Here is a 27298-nt window from a genome sequence, read left to right on the forward strand (position 1 = left end):
GAACAGTGGGAAAAAGAGCACTTGTACTCTGGAGCACTTGTATTCTGGATTCTTGGACCCTAAAGCAGCTATTTCCACATATACTAAACTCTCACTTTGTTCCTGTCTCAATTCTAATTGTGCTACCTTCCAGGACATCTGTGCTCTTCAAATTCTGGCCTCTAGAGCATCACAGATTTTAATTGCTACATTAGTGGCTGTGACATTAAAGCTCTATTGCTTTCCTTAAATCTCTCTGCATCTCGATGTCTACATTCTCCAAGATACTCTTTATAATTGACCTACCTCTTTGACTTTTGCTCATGTCTTCTAATACCTTTCTAATATGTACCTGGTTTTGTACAAAACTTTGACCATATTCCTTTGAAGAACCATTGGAACTTTATGGTAGAGGCACTATTTAAATGCAAAAATGAGCTCAACTAAGTTCAGCTGAGCTGACGAAATTTCACAGAGTTGAAAAATTCACTAGCTTAAAAAAGCTGTAAAAAATTAATGCATCCATGAGCGGTTCAAACAGATTAAGCCTTGACAAAACAAAATGTGAATTTCACCATAATTGGATGACCAAAAGAGACACGGTGAAAGTATAGAAGTGATTTTTGCAATTACTCAATGAATAATTGCAGCATAATCCGTGATACCAAGCTATGAAGTGCTGCCATCCTGTGACAGGTTGTATTGCTTCACTGCTCCTCCACTTTGGAAGGTCAAAACTTAGCCACAGCTCCCACTTGTAACAACTGTCTATCTAATTACTGTTCTCTGTTGGAAAATGTACAATCATAGATGTGTGTTCCAGAAGATAATAGGGATTACCTCCACACCTCATCTTTCCACCCATGGTGTTAAGTATTGTTGATAGCTTTCTGTGGATTTTACAGATGTACCTAGTAGTTGTAATGTTGTACTTCAAGACGGTTAAAGGGCAAGAAGAGACAGGAGTTACATTGTACTTGAGTTTGCCCAGAAAAGTTTCAGTATAGTTTACGAAAGGTTGAAGAAACACCCATTCATATTTGGATGATTCCATACAATAAAGCAGTAATATTGAGATGCTGTTAGCTACCCAATTTACTCCATTCATGACCACATGACCAAATCATTGTGCATCCATTTACAGGACAGACGGAATTGATGATTCAGAGTTTTCTTCATCTAAGTTTGACTTGGGGGCTATTTCTTTAAGTAAAGTCACAAAAGCAATACAAGTCACAAAAATCTAAGTATCATCCAGATTATTCCCATTGTAACCTTGGTGTGATTCCAATAGGCCTGCAGTTTCCTCTGGATTTCCACGTCAATGACCTTACAGAAGTAAACATCTAAGATCATTTACATGAAACAATAAACTCAGGACCAGGGACTTCTTACTGGCAGATTTGGAATGGCATGGTGGCTCAATGGTTAGTTCTGCTGCCTCACAGTGCCAGGGAACCTGGTTCAATTTCAGTCCTGGGAAATTCTGTATGGAGTTTGCACATTCTCACCATGCGTGTGTGGGTTTCCTGCCACAGTCCAAAGATTAGGTGGATTGGCCATGCTAAATTGCCCATAGTATCCCAGGATGTGCAGAATAGGTGGATTAGCCATTGGCAATGCAGATATAGGCTGGGTTTGGGTGGGCTGCTCTTTGCAGGGTCAATATGGACTTGATGGACTGAATTGCCTGTTTCCATACTTTAGGGATTTTATTTTCAGGAAATGGGCCAAAATCATGATTACTGACTCCTGAGGATCAGTTCTGGAATACTTTTTTGAAAATGGCTCATCGTTGGATAATGAGATTTTTCCGATAACTCCAAGGGCAAATTGACATTGCAGGGCACACTTTTAACACCCAAAAGGAAGGTAACACAGATACTTCATGACTGAGCAAATCATTGGCGCTTCCCTGACTTTGTGAACATTGAACACATCAGCACGAGGATTGTGAGGAATGAACATGAGTGTATGCAACAAATGGTTTGAACTCTTAGTGCCAATGAGTATAAAGCTAACCATAGCTGCAAACTTGAACTCAAGCAAATTTGATATAAATTCTATAAGTACTGTTCATAGTAGCTTTAGAACTGCAGACCAAATCATAGGAACCCAAGTTACTTTTAAGAAATCACAATCTGTGAAATTTGTTTACTAAATATAAACCAATAATCATTGAATGACATTTCAGGAATTTCAAACACAACATTGCAGCCATGAGAGATCAAGTATTTAGGTGGCCTTTGTTTAAACTTTAGTACAGTGCACAGTCAAACTAATTTGAATCTTCAAAGGGACGGACAAAGTGGACTAACTCAATCACTATACAGAAAAAATTATAAGGAAGGAAAGGAGTAAATCTATGTTTCGCCATCATCTGGATGCCACAGAAGCTATAGCCATACTCATATGACATTGTTATTTTAGTGCATTTTGGACTAAAATATTTTGAAATTATTGCAATGCATTTCTAACAAGAAGTGTGTCTGGTATAATGGTGCATCATCTTCTAAAGGTTCCCAGGAAGGAATGCAGTTTTTATCATCACTAAATGTAATCCTGACTATTGAGTTTAAGGAGGGCAGAAAATTATTTCTTTTTTTGTTTTGTTTATTGTTTTTTTTGTTTGCCTTGGTTAAACTTGATAGCTCTTTAATAGATGTCTCAATTCATTAGGGTTTCACAGACAACCATAATTTGAACAGCTTTAAAAATAATTTCAGTACAAAATTTAAAAGCTGTAATTCCTGATGAAGGGCTTTTGCCCAAAACGTCGGTTTTACTGCTCCTCAGATGCTGCCTGAACTGCTGTGCTTTTCCAGCACCACTAATCCAGAAACAACATTTAAAAGCTCTGTTCAAAACAATGGACCTGATTGTTAAGTGATGCCGCTTATGAACACAAAATCATAACTGATTATTTTTTCTCTTGAAATATACAACAATTTTATTTGAATCCAAGTGACAGTTACAAAACATCTGAAGAGTGAAACTTGCTGAATTATTTGTGACCACAGCCTGTCTGGTCATCAGGATATGAACTGAACATCAGTACAGAACAACCTTGGTTATCCGAACATCAATTATCTGAAATTCAGATTATCCAAACAAGATTTCAAGGTCCCTAAACACCTTACATCAAAGAGGTGTTACCGACACTGGTGATACTGATATCTCCTCCAGTCCGCATTAACAAAGCTTTCGACAGTTTGTGACTTTTCATGGAGTGGTATGAAGCAGGTGGTAACAGCAGTTTGGGGCTGAGAAGAGACCCAAATAATATTCACCTTGGTTGCTGTCGTTGTGAGCAGTTGTTGGTGGGTAACAGTTACCAATACTAAAGTGCTTTATTCATAAGGCAACAGTTGCTCTCACTGAAGTCGCTGCCACTGCCATCCATTTGCACGTGCACACCTTCCCTCCTGCACTCTGTCCACAAGCCCTCCAATCTTCTGATGGCAGGAAGCAGACCATCACACACAGCGGCTGCGTGGCACTCTCTGATCACCTTTTGAACCTCATACCATTGAAGGAGGCCTGTGTGTGAACCCTTCTCTTTCCAATCCTCCCACTTCCTCCAAACCAAAGGAGTAGCCATTGGCACCCGCATGGGCCCCAGCTATGCCTGCCTCTTCGTAGGATATGTGGAACAGTCCATCTTCCGCAGCTACACTGGCACCAACCCCCACCTTTTCCTCCGCTATATCGATGACTGTATCAATGCTGCCTCGTGCTCCCATGAGAAGGTTGAACAGTTCATCCACTTTACTAACACCTTCCAGCCCGACCTCAAATTTACCTGGACCATCTCAGACTCCTCCCTCCCCTTCCTAGGCCTCTCCATTTCTATCTCGGGCGACCGAATCAACACAGACATTTACTATAAACCGACCGACTCGCGCAACTACCTAGACTACACCTCCTCCCACCCTGCCACCTGTAAAAATGCCATCCCACATTCCCAATTCCTTCGTCTCCGCCGCATCTGCTCCCAGGAGGACCAGTTCCAATACCAAACAACCCAAATCGCCTCCTTCTTCAAAGACCGCAATTTCCCCCCCCGACGTGGTCGACGATGCTCTCCACCACATCTCCTCCACTTCCCGCTCCTCCGCTCTTGAGCCCCACCCCTCCAATCGCCACCAGGACAGAACCCCACTGGTCCTCACCTACCACCCCACCAACCTCCATATACATCGCATCATCTGTCGTCATTTCCGCCACCTCCAAATGGGCCCCACCACCAGGGATCTATTTCCCTCCCCTCCCCTATCAGCGTTCCAAAAAGACCACTCCTGCCATACTCCCTCATCAGATCCACACACCCCACCAACCCAACCTCCACTCCCGGCACCTTCCCCTGCAACCGCAAGAAATGCAAAACTTGCACCCACACCTCCCCCCTTACTTCCCTCCAAGGCCCCAAGGGATCCTTCCATTTCTGCCACAAATTCACCTGCACCTCCACACAAATCATTTACTGCATCCACTGCACCCAATGTGGCCTCCTCTATATTGGGGAGACAGGCCACCTACTTGCGAAACGTTTCAGAGAACACCTCTGGGACACCCGAACCAACCAACCCAACCACCCTGTGGCTCAACACTTCAACTCCCCCTCCCACTCCACCAAGGACATGCAGGTCCTTGGACTCCTCCATCGCCAGACCATAGCAACACAATGGCTGGAGGAAGAGCACCTCATCTTCCGCCTAGGAACCCTCCAACCACAAGGGATGAACTCAGACTTCTCGAGTTTCCTCATTTCCCCTCCCCCCACCTTGTCTCAGTCACAACCCTCAAACTCAGCACCACCTTCCTAACTTGCAATCTTCTTCCTTACCTCTCCGCCCCCACCCCCACTCCGGCCTATCACCTTCACCTTATCACCCTCACCTTAACCTCCTTCCACCTATCGCATTTCCAACGCCCCTCCCCCAAGTCCCTCCTCCCTACCTTTTATCTTAGCCTGCTTGGCACACTTTCCTCATTCCTGAAGAAGGGCTCATGCCCGAAACGTTGATTCTCCTGCTCCTTGGATGGTGCCTGACCTGCTGCGCTTTTCCAGCAACACATTTTCAACTCTGATCTCCAGCATCTGCAGTCCTCACTTTCTCCTCTGTGTGAATCCTGCCTAGTGCCTGATTTTTGTTTTGTTTCCTGACATTAATTATCCTGATCTGTGTGTAGCATGGACTTCTCCTCAACTTTTCTTTGTCCTCTATCTCTACCTTTGCAGCAAAATCAGTTGTCCGAACAATCAGTTATCCAAACAAAATCCCTACCCATCTCATTTGGATAATCGAGGTTGTTCTGTATAGCATGATCCATGCATTCACCAGAATCACAATTCTGTTTGCAATTTGCAGGCCTCACTTCTGAACGTTGAACTATCAGTTCCCTGCAACGTGGTTGCACTTGGATTTCAGGGCTGTATTTGTTTATTGATTTTATAACATTAGCTTACAGACACCTCAGGGATACTGCAAAGGACAACAGAGGAATTTAACTTTTGAGAAGCCTCAGCTATGCCCCTTATCTAGTGTAAGGTTCTTGTTCCTGATGTGGATGAAGGAACGGACTACAGGGAGGCTGAGTGAACTGACCATAGCACCGTAGTCCAGAGTGCGTTTCAAGTGATGGAAGAACAAAGAAGTATAATAGTAATGTGGGATAGCTTGGTTGAGGGATTAGATACAGTTCTGTACAGCAAATACAGTCCTGGTGGCAAGGCTCAGGATACTTCTTCTGGGCTGGAGAGAACATTTCATGTGGCAGTGGCAGGAAACAGTTGTATGACAGCGTAGGTACCAATAATACAGTAGGACAAGGAAAAAGGTTCACTTGAGGGATTATGAGCAGCTCAGGGCGACATTAAAAAGCAGAGACACAAAGGTACAAATGGGCACAGAGACTATATGTATTGCTCAAAGGTCAGTATGGATATATGGGCTCCGATTCAAAGGGCACTGGCATAATTACTGGGGAAAGAGGAGGCTCTTCCATTGGGATTTGTTTCATTCGAACTATGCTAAGGCCAGTGTCTTGGCAAAATGTATAACTAGGTTGGGACTTTAAACTAATTAGTAGGAGCTGCACGGTTCACCTAAGGGGAAGTTTAAAAAGAATCAAAAGAAATGAAAGAGCAGAGGTGCAGGGTAGTGAAGAGGGTGACAGAAGAAAATATGTATACAAGAATGTAGTCAAAATTATAACCAGTGCAACTAATAATGGCAAAATGTCAATACTTAAGGCTCTTATCTGAGTGCACACAAGATAGATGAGTTGATGGCACAAATAGAAGCAAATGAATTTAACTTGATAGCTTTGACAGAGATGTGTTAACAGGGTTACCAAAACTGGGAACTCAATATTCAAGGGAATTTAATGTTTCAGAAAAGAAGACAAAAGAAAAAGGAGGTAGATTAGATTTATTTCTGAGGAGTGATATAAGAGCAATTCATCATAAAGTAGAATTGGTTTAGGTGAAAATAAGGAATAGCAAAGAAAGTAATTCACATGTGGGAGTTTTTCTATAGGCCGTTGAAGAGCTGCCTCTCATTCGAGCAAAATATAATTTGGGAAATAATGGAGGCGTGTAAGATGGGCACAACTGGGGTGCTTTTAATCGACATATTGACTGGAGAAATCACATAGGAAAACATAACATAGAATTCAAATTTGTACGATACGTCACAGTTTGTTCTTCAAGCAGTATGTTGGAGAACCCACCCAGGAAAAGGCAGACCCAGGAACATTATATCTAAAGATGTCTAAAGAGATGGGATTAATAAGAGATCTTGTACTTAAGAATCCTCTGGGGAAGTGATCACAACTCTAAATGTCAAATTTAGTTTGAAGAAGTTTAACTCAGCTCTCAACCAGTGACCTCAATTTAATAAAGGCGCTTACAGAGGTATGAGCAAAGAATTGCCTAAATTGGGCTGGGAAAAAGGATGAAGGGGAAACTCAGTGGAACAGCAGCCACAGTCATTTAAGTCAGCAACTCATAATGATCAGCAAAAAATTTATTCCAGTTAAAAATGAGGACTCAGTGTGAAGAATGAACCATCCATGATTGACAAATCCAGAGGATTGAAAGTTTTTTAGGGATGAGTAGAAGATAACTAAAAAAGTTGAAAAAGAGGGAAAATTTGATTTAGAAAATAAATTGACAAACAATATAAAAACAAACAACAGTAACTTCTAAGGGTACATAATAAAAAAGACTGCAGTAAAAGTAAGCATGGGACTATTGAAGGGTGTAACTGGAAAATTAATAATGGGAATAAGGAATTGGCAGATAATTTAAATGAATATTTCTCATTGGTCTTCATTCTAGAAGACATGATAAACATCCCAAAGATAGCAGATAAACAAGGTGCTAATGGGAGAAAAGATCTTGTAACATTCTGTCACTACAGACAAAGTATTTGACAAATTTAAAGGAGATATGGTGGAAGCATTGGTCAAAATATTTCAGAACTCAGCGGTTTGGAAAACCACAAATGTGACTCCCCAGTGTAGGAATGGAGGAAGGTCAAAAGCAGGAAACTATAAACCAGTTAGCCACTGTGTTGTTGGGCAATTGCTAAGGTTTATTATTAAGGAAGAAATACCATGACATTTAGCAAAGCTAATACAAACAATGGAGATGTCATGGTTTTGTGAAGGGGAATCATGTTTGACAAGTTTGCTGGGGTTCTTTGAGGATTTACCAATTACAGTTGATAATGGGGAACTGGCATATGCATGTATTTGGATTTCCCAAAGGTATCTGACAAGGTGCCATATTAAAGGTTATTTAACTAGATAGGAGCTCAAAATGTTGAGAATAATGTATTAAAATGGATTGAGGTTTGCTTACCACATGGACATGAGAGAACCAGTATTAATGAGTTTCAGTGTTGTAACAATCAGTCTTTCTTAGCATCTCCAATATAGATAGCAAATAATTGTCACTTAGAAGAGGGGGCCAAAGTGTAATGTATCAAGATTTACTAATTATCTAAATATAGCTGGGAGAGCATGTTGTAATGTGGACATAAGAAATCTTCAAATGGATAGAGTTAGGTCAAGTGAGTGGGCAAAACCTTGACGGATGGAGTTTAGATTAGATTCCCCACAGTGTGGAAACAGGCCCTTCGGCCCAACAATTCCACACTGACCCTCCAAAGAGTAACCTACCCAGACCCATTTCCCTCTGACTAATGCACCTAACACTATTGGCAACTTAGCATGGCCAATTCACCTGGCCTGCACGTTTTTGGATTGTGGGAGGAAACCCACACAGACACAGGGAGAATGTGTAAACTCCATACACTGTTGCCCGAGGCTGGAATTGAACCTGGAACCCTGGTGCTGTGAGGCTGCAGTGCTAACCACTGCCGCCCCTTTAATGTAAGAAATAATGAGATCATATACTTTGGTAAGAAGAATCAAAAGGCAAACTATTATTTAAAAATAAAAAGACTCCATAAAATAGTGCAGTGAAGAGGGATCTGGCTGTTCTTATGCAATAACAAAAGAAACATCAGCATGCAGGTGCAGCAAGTAATGAAAAAGCCAAATACAATTTTGGCTTTTATTGTGAGGGGTTCTTGTTACAATAATTCTGTGTGTGGTGAGGCTGAATCTAGAGTAGTGTACAGTTTTGATCCCTGCATTTAAGAAAAAATCTACTGGCATTAAAGGCAGTTCAAAAGAGATTTACTAAGCTAATTCCTTGGATGAAGTGGTTGAATTATCAAGAACAGCTAAACATGCTTTCTGCAATTGTGTCTAGAAGAAGAGGTGATCTTTTTGCAAGGCTTGACAAGGTAAATGTTGACAAGCTGTTTACACTAGTAGGGGTTATCAAACTAGGCTACCTAGTTACAGAATAAGGGGACAATCATTTAAAATGCAGAAGCAAAGAAAGCTGTTCTCTCAGAGGGCAGTGAATGGCTGGAATTATCTACACCAGAGAGCTGTGGAGGCTAGATCATGGGAATATAATTAAAGAGAAGCTAGATGAATATTTGAAATATCAGGGAGTTGGGAGAGGGTTCAAGTTGAGATCTAGGGAAAATCAGCCTGATTTTCTTGAATTGTGATACAAACTTGAAGGACTGAATGTCCTACTCCTGCTTCTATTTCTTGTTTTTTTTCTATAAATAATTCATGGGTTGTGGAAGACAACCCATAACCAGTTGCAAAAGATAATCTTGTTTTTACACAGGAACACTTCTCCTGAATTCCACAGCTGACCAGTGTATTAGCACTTCTCTGTACAATTTCATCCTTGTCTCCAGGGATATCATCAAACACAGTACATTCACTGTGCTAAAGACTCACAAAGTCTCATTCATTCACTCTTTTCAAAGAAGCTTCCAATAAAGTTGCTTGAGTATGGATGCCAACTGCTTCTTCCTAATTGCGCTTCCTCTTGATGCCAGTATATGAAAAGTAAATTATTCATTTCAATCTGATCTTTTTCATAACTGCTGATGGCAAGAATGTATGTGCTAGATCAATAATGTTTTTATATGACCTTCTTGTGAAAAGGGTTCACTGTTGTATTATTGGACAGATCTCAGGATACTTTTAAGATAGCTAGCTGACATCATGACATGTGATGCTGTAGTGTAAGAGGTCCTACCTTAAACTCTGTATATTCAGTTGATTCGTACTTATTCAGTTAATCAGCCAGTCAAGTGGATATAAGATATTAGCAGTCTAAGGAAACATTTAACCTAGACTAAATCTGAATCTGAGATGTAATATTAGTGTACATGGTTTATTGTTAATAAAGTTCCAATTATCTGTTTTAATATGAAGCCAATACATTGTGGTATATATTACGTAGACTATCAAATTAACAAACACAAAGACATTACAGTAGCAGCAAAGTAGCAGCAAATACATACTGGAAGATAGTGACAGCAAATGGATACTGAAAGCTGAAGTAAGATTTCAACAGTTATTAATCACCTATCAGATACCTGCTTTTAAAGTTGAAGCTCTTACTGGTAACAAGATTAAAATCCACAACCGTATGAAGCAAGAAAAATTTGTTTCCCTCTCTCTCTTTAAAAAATGGTCTGTAGCTGACCCAATTTAAAAACAGGAGAAGGACAGCTCTAACCTGCTAAAGTGCTCCTGGAACAAAACTGAAGGCAAACAACTCTATATAATGTATTTTCAATATTTTAAAAAAACTTTTAACTGTGTCCAGACATATTTGATTTTGGCATTTTACTCCTGAAAAATTTAGCATACACCAAAGCAAGTTACACACGTTGTCACTACTCACTTTTCTTTTGCCATGATCACTACCTAAAAACACAAAGTTGCTACTTTCAAAACATATGGGATGCTTCCCTCCATCGGATGGGTATTGAGTACAAGAGTTGGCAGGTCATGTTACAGTTGTATAAGACTTTGGTTCAGCAGGATATGGAGGATACGCCTGGTATGGAGGGCACTAGCTATAAAGAGAGATTGAGTAGATTAGGATTATTTTCATTAGAAAGATGGAGGTTGAGGGGAATATCTATAAAATCATGAGAGGTATAGACAGGGTGAATAGCAAGAAGTTTTTCTTTCCCCAGAGGGGGGGATTCAATTACTAGGGGTCATAAGTTCAAGGTGAGCAGAAAGAGTTTAAGGGAAATATGCGTGGAAAGTTCCTTGTGCGGAGAATGGTGGGTACCTGGAGCACATTGTCAGCAGAGGTGGTAGAGACGGATACGATAACATGGTGCTGGAAAAGCACAGCAGGTCAGGCAGGATCCAAGGAGAAGAAGAATCGACGTTTCAGGCAAAAGCCCTTCATCAGGAATGAGGCCTCATTCCAACTGAAGCGCTTATGCCCGAAATGTCGATTCTCCTTCTCCTCGGATGCTGCCTGACCTGCTGTGCTTTTCCAGCACCAAACTCTCAACTCTGATCACCAGCATCTGTAGTCCTCACTTTCCCCTAGTGGGCATGATAGCATCATTTAAGATGTATCAAGACAGATACATGAATGGGCAGGGAGCAGAAGGATACAGATCCTTGGAAAATAGACAAAAGGTTTAGATAGAGGATCTGGATTGGTGCAGAAAGGCCAAAGGGCCTGTTCCTGTGCTGAAGTTTACTTTGTTCTTTGTTCTTTGTTCAACTACAGCAAGAAACAAAATGAGAAGAGAAGCCAACTGGTCTTGAAGTAAATTTTATAAATTGCCATGTTTCATCTGCACAAAGCAACACAGTTTATGATGAAAAGCAAATAACTAAACATGGAATGACAGTTCATTCATTTACTGTCTGAATTATTCAAAGACAGACTGAATCTTAACCCTTTAGACTGACAGACTACAAGGACAGACAGTCTGTCCAACTTCCTTTCACTTTGGGAAGAAGAGTTAAACTTTCCAGCATTTTGAATGTTGACAGCAACATCCAGCCAAGATTGTGCAAACCCTAGAAGAATCCTTTAAAATTCCAAGGTTTGAATTAATGTTATAATACCGAAGGTTAGATAAAAGTGTTCACCAATTTGAAGGCAGATGTCAATGCCAAGGTACAGGATGTGATTTTACTGAAGCTAGCTGAAAGGCAAATAAAATTGATCTTCTACACCTATCAAATCTTTTGAAATGGCAGTTTTGAAAAAAAATCTAAAGACTTCCTCTAGACAAGGAGGCCTGGGTTTGAGTCCCATCTACTCTAGAGGAGTGTAATAACAGGTTTATTATATATAATACCTAGACTGTATAACTAAGGCTGATATATTAATGTCCATAGTTAGTTGTTGGTAAATGTCCAGATATTAGTGTTAATACAGACCCAGGTGTCTGTGGTATATATTATGTGAACTAACATATTGAAAACCATAGGAACATCAGTCACTTTACAGGAGATATGCCTAATGCTGCTTGCTATACTTCTTGTGATGCTGTGCAGACAATCTGACCCCATCTATTTCTTGTCACATATGCAAGCATTGGATATAGCAGGTTGTCTAGGGTCTGCAAATGCCTGCTATTTCTTTTCATCTTCCACCAACTCATGACCCCAACCAATCTTTTGAGCTTACAATCTGGAGTAATTGCATGTGCAGGAAATAACACTAACTATTCAAGTACGCTCGACTACAGAAATTACATCAGTACTCAAGACAGCGGGCACGGTCCCTCCCTTCCTGCTATGCCCAAGTGAAAATTTTGATTTTTGCTGGTTAGAATTAGAAGTAAGGAATACGCATTTTTATGGGGCATAGTTGGTCTATCATTATTGAAAACGTCACCCTCCAAAGAGGCACAGCAAGTACTTTAAATGTTTGGACAGCTTTAGGCTATTAAAACATATTAAAACTAAGCTGACCAAAATATTTCAAACTGTCCTACTTGCATTAATTAGCTTAAATATCATATTCATAAATCTTGGAATAGATTTAACAGGACAGCTGAAGGTCCTGACCATTAACTGAGAGTGTTTTCAAAATTACTTTGAAAAAGGGAAAAACGAATTAATTAACCTCTCAAGATGTGTCAGGTCATAGTAATAATAATTAAGTGGCTTTAAAGGGGTAGGCTAGCAATTAAACATACCATCATTTCAATAGCAGAACAATTCTGGTGTGCCACCTTCTGCTTCAATCCTTATAACATCCATGTGTATTCTTCAATGTATTGTAACAGGTCCAAGATTGATTGAAATTTTATATTTTTAGAAGGTAGTTACATTTATTACAGCTTCAGTGCCTTCACGTTAATATAATGAGCTGTGAGAAACATGGATCTTTGGGGAAGTAAAACAGTACAATTATGCTGTAATTAAAGTTAATTGCATTATTTTAATAAAGCATGTTTGTATTCCCCATATAGCTAGGACTTTGGAGTCCAACCAATGGATTGAATGGTTCTCTTGTCGATCAAAAACTGGAAAATAGTATGGAAGGAGTGACACTGCGAGTTGTGACAGTACTGGTAAAATAGAATTTTTTCCCTTCGTATATAGTTGAATGTTTGGCAGCCGACAATCATATTTAAATACTTGCAATGTTAGAAATACGATTCCTATTATAACAATACATAGCTCAAAAGTATTATACTTCAACAATGATTGTCAGATTTAAATGCACAAAAATAAACACATGGCTTGACATCCTCACATTGAATATTTTCTTTAAAACTAATCAAGAACACATTAATAACTGTAAAATTTTCTTTAAGATCAGGGTATCTCTAGAGTGATTTAATGTTCTTAATTATAATTAGATGACTATCTTCTACTATCTTAATACTCTTTCTGATTTATTTATCAAACAGTAGTATAAACAATAGCCATGAAGATGTTGGCCTCCTGAAACACATCACAGTCCAAAGATTAGGCAGGTAGTAGATACAGTCAGAAAGAATAGAATGAGCAGAATAGAATGAATAGAAAAGAATAGAACAGAATGAGCAAAGGCCTATCAGTTCACTAAGCCTGTTCCTGTTGCGAGTCTTGTAAAGTCTACCCTAGTGTGAATTCTGCCTCAACTATTTTATGTCCAGTGTTGAGTTTCTGCACCATTGATTTCTCATACCTTTTTATATTCTCTGTACAAGGACAGATCACTGTCCTCTAAAACAACAAGCCACAGACCTAACGGTGATAAGACCTATCATATGCCATGGAATATTTGACCATTTCAGTCAATAGCGATTCCTGTAAACTTCATTCTTGTTCCCAAACTAAATATTTATCAAGACTTTTTGATTTCTTTTCTTGAAGGAGTTAATCAACTCAGCATCAGGTGATTTTGCTCTATGTTCTGGAATCATCCTTGTTGCTCTTCTCTGAATCCTCTCAATGCATCTCTCTTTTTGAAGGTAGGGTGTCCAAAATTGCACAGTGTTTGACTATGGCCTCACCAATGATCTGTACTAGTCAAATACCCGTGAGATCCACATGTCGGATTAGCTTTAGTGAATACAGCTACACATCAAAAACTGTGATTGATCAGTAGCTTTTCTTATGTCATCCATGGTTCAGTATAGATAATGCTTTCAATTTACAAATTCATGCACTTTTTTCAAATGTGCATTGCATTCACTTTTTATTAAATCAATTTATAACGTCTTAAGATATCTGCTTAATTTCTCCAGATTTTCTCTAACTTTGCTTATCTTTTTGTTTTAACCTGTTCATATAATTTAGTGACTTAAATATATAAGTACAGTTGAATACAGTTGGAGTGACCAATTTGATCAGTCTGCATTTAGGAATAAATGACAGAACCCTTTAGAAACCTTGTTCTGTTAAAATCAGCACTTCTAATTTTTTGCTGACATTAATACAATAACTTAGCAGGGCAGGCTTAGCAGCTATTTAAACTGTCCATTAGTCATGAGCAACCTCACAAACCTCATGGAAATTGAATGCAAAATTACTTGTATTGATCACCATAATTGATGATAAACCTTTACATTTAATACAAACTGATCTTAGTAATAGGATCTCAGGATTTAATGTTTGTATCCACCTAATCATTACAAAAACTGCAGTTTGATTGGCAAGAACGGCAAGAATAAAGCTCTCTAGAAATCCCCTGCTTCCCAGGCAGTTTTTTTTTTAAGTTTATCATCACTTTGTACTTCTTATTGTTAAGTCTGTCATCAATGTAATTACTTAACCTGGTTGTGATTATGTAAATTTTAACCTTTTAAAGATTTTATCTTGAACATTATCCTTGTACATGCTTTTTTAAAACACTGAATCAATATAATTTCAGTGAAGCTCCCATTTGTTAGTTGGCTAATTATTCAAAGAACTCCAGCAGATTAATAACATAGAAAACAGAACAGTACAGCACAGTCCAGGCCCTTTGATCTTCAATGTTATGCTGACCTTTAATCCTACTCTAAGATCAGACTGACCTACATACCCTAGATTGTACTATCTTCCATTTGCCTATCCAAGACTCACTTAAATGCTCCTAATGTATCTGACTCTACTACCACTGCTGGCAGTGCATTCCACACACCCACACTCTGTGTAAAGAACCTAACTCTGACATCACCCCTAAACTTTCCTCTGATCACCTTAAAATTATGCCCCCTTGTGATAGCCATTTCCACCCTGGGAAAAAGTCTCTGGCTACCCACTCTATCTACACCTCTCATCATCTTGTATACCTCTCAAGTCACTTCTCATCCTTCTTCACTCCAATGAGAAAAGTCCTAGGTCCCTTTACCTTTCATCATAAGACATGCCATCCAGTCCAGACAGCATCCTAGTAAATCTCCTCTACACCCTCTCTAAAGATACCACATTCTTCCTTTAATGAAACGACCAGAACTGAACACAATATTCCAAATGTGATCTGACCAGGACTCTATAGAGCTGCAGCATAACCTCACAGCTCTTAAACTGAATCCTACTGCAAATGAAAGCCAACATACCATATGCTCTCTTGACAGCCCTATCAACTTGGGTGACAGCTTTGAAGGTTCTATGAACATGGATCCCAAGATCCTTCTTTTCCTTCACACTGCCAAGAATCCTACCTTTAACCCTGTATTCTGCATTCAACTTTGAACTTCCAAAGAGAATCACTTCACACTTTCCCAGGTTGAACCATTTCCAACTGTTTCTGACTATTTATTGATTCCTTGTTATGACCTTTTTCACTTTGGATGCGTAATTATAACATCCCATACAGTGTTCTTGACCATTAATATGACAGTATGTGTTAGAGTATGATTCACAGTCTCTTGCCTTGCTCCTTTTTTCAATATTGTGATAGGCAGGTTAAATTGGCTGTGAGAAAGTAAATTCCAAGAGAATTGAAAATATTAGGTAATACAATCATTATTAATTCAATAGCAAAATTACTAGATTTTAAGTAATGATATTTTATTCAAATTTTGTTTGCGTTCCAAATGGAAACTTAACGTTTATTAATATGACTTACCACCTCAATAATTTTTAAACAATTCTTATACTTTTGTAAGTGATTTTTTTCACAAAAATAAGCAAGTGGAAACTTGTCATTAGACAAATTTTGAGATTCAATACCTTTGTTTTCAAATACTTGGAAGTACAGAGGGCTTTATAAGTCTTGTGCTGCCTTAATCACATATAATTCCTACAGTGTGGAAACAGTCCATTGGGCCCAATAAGTCCACACGACTCTCCATAGAGCATCCCACCCAGACTCACGCCCATATACTATCCCCATAACTCTGTATTTTCCTATTGCTAATCCACCTAATCTATGGACACTACAGATATGGTCAATCCACTTAACCTGCACATCTTTGGACTGTGGGAGGAAACCAGGGCACCCAGAGGAAACCCATGCAGACACAAGCAGAACATGCAAACTCCACACAGACAGTCATCCGAGGTCAGAATTGAAACCATAACCTTGGTGCTGTGAGTCAACAGTACGAGCCACCGTGTAACCCCATGTGATATGACACTGTTTGTAGAAGCCAGGAATTGCATTGTCTTGAGCAGTTTTTTGAAGAATGCTATAGTAAAGGGACAAAGATATCAACCTTAACTGGCAGCAATATGAAAGCAATCCATAAAGTCTGTAAGTTTCTTTGCCCAGCTCTATTTATTCCATTATAAAGCAAAGGAGCTGGCATTCTTTCCTTCATAGATTTTTTTCACAAAATTTGAATAACAAATATTTGAAAGTAGGGTAACTGTAAAAGGGATTATTTGTTGTTTTCTAAGCATTCCAACTCAAAAGCAAATATAGAAATATTATGGGAAACAGAAATTATTTATATTGATTAAAGGCTTCACTGGATTATGAATGAGCTCCTGATCCACAATTCTGCATCTAGGAACAAATATCAAAACGTGGTCTGATTTCATTGATAATACTCAATGCAAAGATTTGAGTGACAAGATAGCAGGATGCAATATAGGAATTTGTCTGTTTAGTTAATCAATCCTGTCCCACCATTCAATGAGGCAATGACAATCTAACCCTGCAAACTCATCTTTTCATTTTAACTCTCAGTTCTGTTGACTAAAAATCTATCAATTTCAGAGTTGAAATAAACAATTAAAGAAGTTTATAAACACTTATCATTTCAAATATTGTGATCCTTTCAGTCAATCACAGGAATTCTAACTATTTTTTTGAAAGTGTTCAGGTCTGTATAGAGATCAAAACAAGCCCCAATCTGCAGAGAAATTTTGTCTGAATCTACCCTGCATATTCCCCTACCTATCAGAAAAATTCAATCAAATCTCTGCTTGATCTTTTAAATTCCATGAAAATGCATGCACAGAGTATGGAGTCTTTCTGTGTAGTTTAACCCTTGAATACAGGTAATGTTCTGATAAATGTAGTCTGCATCCTCTCCATGACCATATTTCTTTTGAAGGGTAAGGTGGCCAAAATTGCACTCAATACTCCAGGTGCTTTCCAAGTATTGTATCCTAACTTTTAGTGGAATCTCAGTCTCCTTCTGGTCCACTCCGGCAGATATGAAGCCTTACATTTCATTTGATGTTTTGATCAGTTTCTGTACCTATCCTGACATTTGAATGATTCATATATCTAGACCTTTAGGTACCTATGCCATATCAGTAGCTATTTAAGTAACTGTAGCTTTAACTTTCTTTAGACACCATCAGCTTTGGTGAGGTACCTCATGCAGTTTTCTGCTGTTCACTTCATTTATGTGCCAAACCTCTTTGGCATCACGCTCATGCTTTTGTAGAGTCAACAGCAAAATATCCACTACTGTTGGGATGTTCTGGGATTTCTTCAGCTAATGCCATAATTAAAGCCCACCTGTACATCAGGTTAATTGCTGCCTGCTATGACTAGCCCTTCATTAATATGCACAATTGGAGGAAAACAAGAAAGGAAAATCTCTGAGGGCACATAAGTGACATGGGTGACTCTTCAGTGGAAATGGAGACATAAATTCCTGAATTTATTGCTACTTTAGATCATCGCCAGTCTGATCAACAATAATTGTAACTACAGCTTCAAGAATCAAACTACAGAGGTCACCCATCCCATGTTAGAATTCTGCCTAAGTAGACAGCTGTACATATTTTTAATCAACTTGTTCAGATACACCTCTAGGGCAGGTGGAACTTGAACTCAGACATTCTGGCCCAGAGAACAGGGACTCTACAAATACACTACAAGGCTCTACTGTATTACTGTATTCTAAATGAATCAAAAATGTACTGTGATTATGTGGCCAGGCTGGTGCTTGTTTGATGCCAACCTTTGTAGACGATAATACAGCTGTTCATTGCCTACAAGCATGCCATTAGATGTTAGGGGTTGTTGGCAAAATTGCAGTCACAGAGAGCAAGCAGTGAGCTGTAGTTGCCAGGAATCTGTTCTGATTTCAATGTCATCGAGCTGTAGAGTCATACAGTGCAGAAACAGACCCTTCAGCCCACTAAGTATATACTGACCCACAAACACTATACTACATTCATTCCATTTCCTTCCATAGTCTACAATAGCATTTTAAGTACCAATCCAAATGCTTCTTAAATATTATGACAATATCTGCCTTTGCCACCCTCTCAGGCAGCACATTCCATACTTTTACCACCCTCTGGGTGAAAAAAAAATTCTTCTGACTCCATCTAAACCACTTATTCTTCATATTAAACTTATATCCTCTGATCTTAGACACATCTGACATGGGGAATAGATTCTCACTACCTGCTGTGTGTATGCTTCTCATAATTTTGTATACTCAAGCAGACCACAAACCCCACCCCACTGCCCCCAACCCCACCTCAACCTCCTCTGTTCCATAAAAAGGAGCAACCTATTCAGTCTCTCTTCATACCTGAGAATTTTCATTCCAGGAAACACTCTGGTGAATATCCTCTGCATGTTTTCCAATGCAATCATGCCTTTCTGATAGAATGGCAATCACAAGTGTGTACAGTATCGGTGGCCTAACCAATGTTTATAAAGTTGTAACAAGACTTCCTTGCTCTTATATTCTACACCCCAGCTAATGAAGGCAAGCATTACATTTGCCTTTTTCACAGGTGACACCTTCAGGGATCTGGCAGGAATTTGTGCTGTCTACGTTCCCTCTGGCATATGGGAGAATAGCAAAATACATGTAAAGGAGGTGACAATAGGTAACAGTGCAGTAACGTAATGCAATATAAGTACATGCAAGTAAGCCTCTTACCAGTCCGAGTGTATTATGTCTCACATACAAAATATGGGTAGAAAATCACTCTTTTGTCTTAAAGTTAAAATCTCATTTTTCCAATCTTGCCATATTTTCCCAATTGACTCACCATTGTGTCCATCACGAGGGGCTGAGAAGATTTTGTCATTTATCTCTAGTTCATTTCAGGAGTGGAACTTAGTGATCATTCTGAATCTCTAAGATTACAGATACCATTGTTGCAGGAGCTGGCTGCTACATGCAGTTACAGACAGATGGGGCCTCACAGGTACAAAAGCAGTAGGATTTGCCTCAATTACTGGATTCATAAACCCATAAAACTTTATTGATTGCACTCATATGTTTATCAAATCACTCAGTTATTGGTCAGTATGAACCCTCAATAAGCTGGTATACAATTACAATAAGAACTTTACTTCTTGTTTGTGCATAGTTTCATGTCAGCTAACACAATACCTTCAGCCTAGTAGTTCAGGGTGGCATTGTTTTCATGTCACTGCTGTAAATTTGTGAATTATTTCTTGGGATCAAGAGCACTTGAAAAACTTTCTACTCAACCCTTTACATGACTTCCAGATGGAAACACAGAGCTACTATACTTGAAGCCATCTACTCATGAGAACAATCATCGAACAGATCAAAGGGACTGCTGAAGATGGAATTCCAGTGCCTGAAACAATCATAGAGCCATAGAGTCATAAAACACGGAATCAGACCCTTCAGTCCAACTCATCCATGCCAACCAACATTTCCAAACTAAACTAGCCCCACTTGCCTGCTTTTGGCCCATATTCCTCCAAACTTTTCCTATTCATGTACATGAACAAATATCTTTTAAATGTTGTAATTGTACCTGCATGCATCATTTCCTCTGGCAGTTCATTCCACATACAAACCACCATTTCTGTGAAAACGTTGCCCCTCAGGTCCCTTTTAAATTGTTCTCCTCTCTCCTTAAAAATATGCCCCCCACCCCTAGTTTTGAACTCCCCCACCCTAGAGAAAGAACCTTTTCCATTCACCTTATCTATGCCCCTCATGATTTTATAAATCTTTATCAGATCACCCCTCAACCTCTTATGCTCCAGTTAAACAAGTCCCACTCTATTCAGCTTCTCCTTATTTCTCAAAGCCTCCAGTCCCAGCAATATCCTGGTAAATCTTTTTCTGAACCATCTCCAGTTTAATAATATCCTTCCTATAGGACGGCAACCAGAACTGTGCACAGTACTCCAAAAGTGACCTCACCAATGCCCTGCACAACTTCAACATGACATCACAACTCCTGTACTTAGTGGTCTGAGAAGTGAAGGCAAGCAAGCTAAATACCTTCTTAACCACCCTGTCTACATGTGATACAACTTTCAAAGAACTATGTACAGTCACGTGGTGCCTGTAATACGTTCCTTCAAGGCTCTTACCCATTGAGGTGGCTTGCTATATTCTCCATCATGTGGCTCTATGCGGAGTTCGAACCTTCAAGAGGGTGAAATGCTAAATTAATGCAATTTATGAAAGGATGAACAAGATGAAGAGGAGAATACAGAACAAAACCGTGTCTAAGCTATTCAGGGAGATGGACAGGGACAATCCTCTGATCAGGATGACATGAATGTCATGTAAACCTTGAGTATTTAATCTGTTCACGAATCATTGTGTAAATTTGCATGCATCAGAACTCACTTTGCACTGCCTGTGAGAATGTTAGCACTCAGCAACAGAAGCTTGAATAGATCTACTCTTATTGCTAGCATATAATATTATCACCAGCAGTCTCACTAATCATCACTTCTTCCCCCATATTCCAGGTTTCATATTAAATTCTGGAAGCTCACATACCTTGGGTCATAGGCCAACATCTTCAATGTTATTAATATAAGACCATGTGCACATTCACAAATTAGATTAACCCAATTACTCAATAGGGCCTCTGCCTAATATAGTGGACTCCATACATGTTCTTTTTGGCATTGGATGAATTGGAGGTGACAGCCTGCTCACATGTCTCTGATATACAGAGTATGTTAAGATACATCTAATGGTTATCCTCACCATAGATGTACCAGTGATGTAAATTCACTGGGCAAGTCCTGCCACCACTCACCTGAATAACATCAGTCAGGTCAACTGGCTGATTAGTGATATTTTGATCAATGTTCCAATGTTCTTAATAATAGTACCTCAACAGAATCTGTTTTCCAAAGGTTATTGTGATTGAGGCTTTTCTACCTAATTCACAAAATATTTGTTATTAATGCTTTCAATATTTATACTATAGGAAGTTATGCACTGCAATCTGATATAACTGCTATCTAGTAAGTATCGTTGCACAAAATATTTGTACTGCTATGCATAGAGGAACCAAACATGCAACAGTTTTAAAAGTGGGAAGGATGTGACGTGGACCATATCCAGTTCTTCAAATGAACCCTACTCTTGGAAAATGTTAATCTCTCTTGATGAACTTCAGGAGCAGAATTCTTCTTGAACATTTTGTTTATACTTGATCAGTTAGTGTCAGTTTCATCAAGTTAAAACTGACCCCACCAAGTTTATTTAGCACTTAATATTTATTGACATTTGGAATGTTTAATTTGATTTTGCAGTCAAAGTGAAAATCCAAATCAATAATGGTTTGACAGGACGGTATCGCTGAGCTGTGAGAAATGTCCTAGATAACAATAGTTGTGAAAATCATAACTAAAAAGGGAATAAAATACGTAAAATATTGAGCTTAATAAAAGCAAAGCAAAACCTGAGCCACAGTTGTGGGTGAAAATTTATGTCAAAAATGTCTTTTTGCTTCCTTGAATATCTAAAAATTAGAAAATTGGGATTATGATAAAGGACAATTTAGGCTATTTTTAAAAAGTAGATATAAAGTAAAGGGGAAGAGTCAAATTTAAGAGTACAGCAAATGAGATTTTTAAAATATCATGTTGCTTCAGGAAGGAAAGTCAACGAATAAGTGAATTTGCTCAAGCACAAACTGAGTAGAATCATTGCAGATGTTTATGATGAAGTAAATAACGTAAATGTATTCCATATGTTTCCTTTCACAAAGGAGGATTATGAACAAATTCTCATTGTAGTAAAAAGCAAGAAAATTATTCAGGCATATATAGAACTTAATAAAAATTATGTTCTGTAACCAATAGAACAATGAACTATTCATGAACAATGAACAATGAAGTGTTATAGATATATTCTCATATCATTATTGAAATTCAGGAGCAAAGTACTGGTGCCTTCACAAATTATAAACCTAAGAGCTGAAGGATTGCAAGGGTATACACTAATATTTAAGAAAGGAATAAAATGTGTAAAATAGCCTGATATTAATTGGCAAGTAAATCCTAATGATAGTGACCCTAAATATCTAAACACATTCCTTGTGATACTTTTAAGTGGGCATTTCAAGAATATGTGCATTAAGAGATATGTCCTGGAGAACATAAGCTTGCTATTAATCAAGATAGATCCAAAAGATAAACTTTATTTGATTTCAAAAAATGTTTAATGAAGTTTCTCCTGAGGTTAGTAAAGAAGTTTAAAGCTCATGGGATAGAGTCATGGAATAGAACTTAAACAGATAGCTTGGTTAGAGGTTGAGCACAGGCATGAAATGCTTCTCTTTGTTATAACTGCTGTTCTTGGTATTCATGATGTGGAGGAGCTGGCCTTGAACTGGGGTGGACTAAGTTAAAAAACACACAACACCAGGTTTATTTGGAAGAACATGTTTTCATAGCATTACTCCTTCATCAGGTAATTAGTGGGGCAGGATCATAGGACGCAGAATATATAGTAAAAAATCAGTGTCATAAAGCTGGTGGGATATATTGAACAAACCTAGATTGTTGTTAACATTTATAGAGTCATAGAGATGTACAGCATGGAAACAGACCCTTCCGTCCAACCACCATGCCGACCAGGTATCCCAACTCAATCTCGTCCCACCTGCCAGCATCTGGCCCATATCCCTCCAAGCCATTCCTAATCATATACCCATCCAAATGTCTTTTAAATGTTGCAATTGCACCAGCCTCCACCACTTCCTCTGGTAGCTCATTCCATACACGTACCACCCTCTGCATGAAAAGGTTACCTCTTTTATATCTTTCCCCTCTCAACCTAAACCTATGCCCTCTAGTTCTGGACTCCCCCACCCCAGGGAAAAGACTTTGTTTATTTACCCTATCCATGCCCCTCATAATTTTGTAAATCTCTATAAGGTCACCCCTCAGCCTCCAACACTCCATGGAAAACAGCCTTAGCCTGTTCAGCCTCTCCCTGTAGCTCAAATCCTCCAACCCTGGCTACATTCTTGTAAATCTTTTCTGAACCCTTTCAAGTTTCACAACATCTTTCCAATAGGAAGGAGACCAGAATTGCATGCAATATTCCAACAGTGGCCTATCCAATGTCCTGTACAGCTGCAACATGACCTCCCAACTCCTGTACTCAATACTCTGACCAATAAAGGAAAGCATTCCAAACGCCTTCTACACTATCCTATCGACCTGCGAATCCACTTTCAAGGAGCTATGAACCTGCACTCCAAGGTCTCTTTGTTCAGTAACACTCCCTAGGACCTTACCATTAAGTGTATAAGTCCTGCTAAGATTTGATTTCACAAAATGCAGCATCACGCATTTATCTGAATTAATGTCCATCTGCCACTTTTCAGTCCATTGGCCCATCTGATCAAGATCCTGTTGTAATCTGAAGTAACCTTCTTCACTGCCCACTACTCCTCCAATTTTGGTGTCATCTGCAAACTTACTAACTGTATCTTTTATGCTCACATACAAATTATTTATGTAAATGACAAAAAGTAAAGGACCCAGCATCGATCCTTGTGGCACTCCACTGGTCACAGGCCTCCAGTCTGTAAAACAACCCTCCACCACCACCCTCTGCTTTCTACCTTTGAGCCAGTTCTGTATCCAAATGGCTTGTTCTCCCTGCATTCCATGAGATCTAACCTTGCTAACCAGTCTCCCATGAGGAACCTTGTCGAATGCCTTACTGAAGTCCATATAGAACACATCTACCACTCTGCCCTCATCAATCCTCTTTATTACTTCTTCAAAAAGCTCAATCAAGTTTGTGAGACATGATTTCCCACACACAAAGCCAAGTTGACTATCCCTAATCAGCCCTTGCCTTTCCAAATACATGTACATCCTGTCCCTCAGGATTCCCTCCAACAACTTGCCCTCCACCGACATCAGGCTCACCGATCTATAGTTCCCTGGCCTGTTCTTACCACCCTTCTTAAACAGTGGCACCACATTAGCCAACCTCCAGTCTTCCGGCACTTCACCTGTGACTATCGATGATACAAATATCTCAGCAAGATACCCAGCAATCACTTCCCTAACTTCCCACAGAGTTCTGCGGTACATCTGGTCAAGACCTGTCGACTTATCCACTTTTATGCAATTCAAGACATCCAGAACTTCCTCGTCTGCAATATGGATGTTTTGCAAGGTGTCACCATCTATTTTGCTACTTTGTATATCTTCCATATCCTTTTCCACAATAAATACTGATGCAAAATACTCATTAATCACTTAAATGGGTTGCAGGTTTTGATTTATTAATATGTAAATCCCAGAACTTCTTTGAAGTCACATTCCTAAAATAACTTAAGGTTTTATAAAAAAAAGTGACACCTCAGCTCAGATAATACATTAAAGGTGTGAGGTTAGAGTCTGCCTGTATTCCAACCTTGAGTCAGACTGATTCTATTTCCAAAGTAGGGATTTATAAAATGTCACATGGACTGACTGCCTCCAGATTGTGTGGTTTTTAAACAAAATAGAATGTATCTGCAAATGCAAATTCACCCCATAGACTTTTATGTGTGTGTGCATGTGTATGAGGAAAAGAGAGTGTGTGTTTGTGTGTGTGTGTCTGTGAGAGAGAGGAAGAGAGTGTGTGAGTGCGCATGTGTGCACAAGTGTGATGGAGTATATGCCTGAGAGGGCATGTGCATGAGGGCGAGTGTGTGCAAGTGTGTGTGTGTTTGTGTGTATATGTGTATACTGTAGTGGGGTCACCTGGAGTGTGCACAAAATTAAATCCCGGTTGAGGCTATACTCATGGGTACTGAACTTGGCCATCAGCCTCTACTCGGCCAGTCTGCATTGTTGCATATCCTGAAGTCCACCTTGGAGGTTGGTCACTCGAGGCCTAATGTTCTTGACTGCTGAAGTGTTCCCCGGCTGAGAGGGGTCATTCCTGTCTGGTGATTGTTGTGCAGTGTCCATTCATCCATTGTCATAGCATTTGCTTGGCCTCACCAATGTACCATGTCTCGGGGCATCCTTGCCTGCAGTGTGTGAAATAGGCAACGTTGGCCGAGTCACATGAGTACCTGCCGCACACTGGGCGTGTGGTGACTCCAAGTGTTATGGTAATATCCATGTTGACACTGACATTTCTTGCACTGGTTGCCATGACAGGGTTGGACGGTGTTGTGGTCGATGTTGTCCTGAAGGCTGGGCAGTTTGCTGCGAACAATGGTCTGTTTAAGATTTACACAATAATGCAGAGTCGCCAAGCAGAGGCTGATAGCCTAGTTCAATATCCATGAGGATGCACTTAACCAGGATCTTTGGTTCATGTCACACTACAGGTGACCCCACTACACTATACATATACATGCACACACACAATAACACACGCTGTCATGCAGACCCTCTCTCATACGCACGTTCTTTCTCTCTCACAAATGCACACACATAACAATTCTTTCATTATCATGCAGACTATAAATGATTATATCCATTGCCATATACCAATTCGCACATGTGAGCCTTGATCTTTGAGAAATTGGACATAATGGTAAAATCAGGTCTCCTATGTTCTGTTTATGCCATTCAGTGGGCATCAAAAAAGAGTCCATGCTGAGCAATGTCAGTTGTTCAGTTTTACATGTGTATCTGTGGGCAGCAAATTAGAAGAAATATAAAGAAAGACTAAACAGGTATTCATAGGTCACCTAATATTTCTCCCAGATGGGTCCTCAAGTAGTTCACATACAACTTATTGCTCTAAAGTACAGACAATTATTGTATCAGTGAATTCAGAAACCATTTTCCCCAGGGCACAGCCCCACAAACAACAATAAAACGAATAAACAATCATTCTGCTCCTGATGGTGGTTGAGTGTTTACATTGGCGAGGGTAACATTGTAGTTATCTGCAAAACTTTCCATAAGGCCTTTAAACTTAACTGAGAACAAATAGGCAAAATTCAGTTTCATGATTAAATTGAAAGATAAACTTTTGAAAATGCATCTAGCACTGAAGTATTGCCTAAAATTATATGTCCAGTTGTTAAAATGTTTCTTAAAGACTCCAACACTGACCCAGAGACCACCATTTGAATAATGTGTCTTAGAGATTGCCTCTGAAAAATAGCAGAGAAATTTTGTTTGAGGACAATGATGACTTCAAAGACCATTGACAAAGCTCTTTTGTAGTGGATGTTTTCTCAATGTGTTTAATGAGCAAGTAGTATTTTCCGCTGACTTTTATTTCATTTATTTCATAGTCTGATTAGTGTGGTAAAATATTGGTCCTCCTAATCCTGTTGGATATGTGATTAGAATTGTCAGAATTATTTTTAAAAATCACTCCAAAAGGGAACTAAAATGTATGCAAATGCCAATTCTTTTTATCAATCATTATCAGGGATGGAATTTGTATCAATTGGTTTAATCTGATTTATTTTCTTGTTAGGTAATTAACCAGTATCAATTTTACAGCACACAATGCTGAAAGTCAATCACTTTTTAAATAAACCTATACTCAACTACAAAATGTAATTCCTGAAACAGCAAGACACAGAATGAGTATTCAAAATTGCATTTAACTAATTCCTAATTATTTGAAAATTCTCAATAATTTACCTTTTGTATTAATAATGGTAAAGGCAGATAAATAGAAAACTTTGATTATAGTTGCAACATCCACTTAAACTCACATCAAGGACATACACAATCATCACTATTTGACCAGTCCAATGATGAGAAGTTTTTTTTAAAATGTATTTTCTTTTTTATTAACCATTGTTTCCTCTCCTAAAAGATGCAGACTTCCTATTGGGGTGCAGTTCCAAAGATCCATAGTTGCCCTCC

At 39.1% G+C, this 27298-nt stretch overlaps 1 protein-coding gene across 4 annotated transcripts in view; it reads left to right on the forward strand.

Annotated features, from left to right (window-relative positions):
* Positions 1-27298, forward strand: part of LOC140492110 (glutamate receptor ionotropic, delta-2-like) — a 546695-nt gene that overhangs the window by 373919 nt on the left and 145478 nt on the right. For all 4 annotated transcript variants that reach the window (XM_072590871.1, XM_072590873.1, XM_072590872.1 and 1 more), the window contains exon 9: positions 12834-12935. In XM_072590871.1, coding sequence (XP_072446972.1) covers positions 12834-12935 — 102 coding nt within the window. The remainder of the gene's footprint in view (positions 1-12833; positions 12936-27298) is intronic.

Source organism: Chiloscyllium punctatum, chromosome 20 (assembly GCF_047496795.1).
Source record: "Chiloscyllium punctatum isolate Juve2018m chromosome 20, sChiPun1.3, whole genome shotgun sequence".
NCBI lineage: Eukaryota > Metazoa > Chordata > Chondrichthyes > Orectolobiformes > Hemiscylliidae > Chiloscyllium > Chiloscyllium punctatum.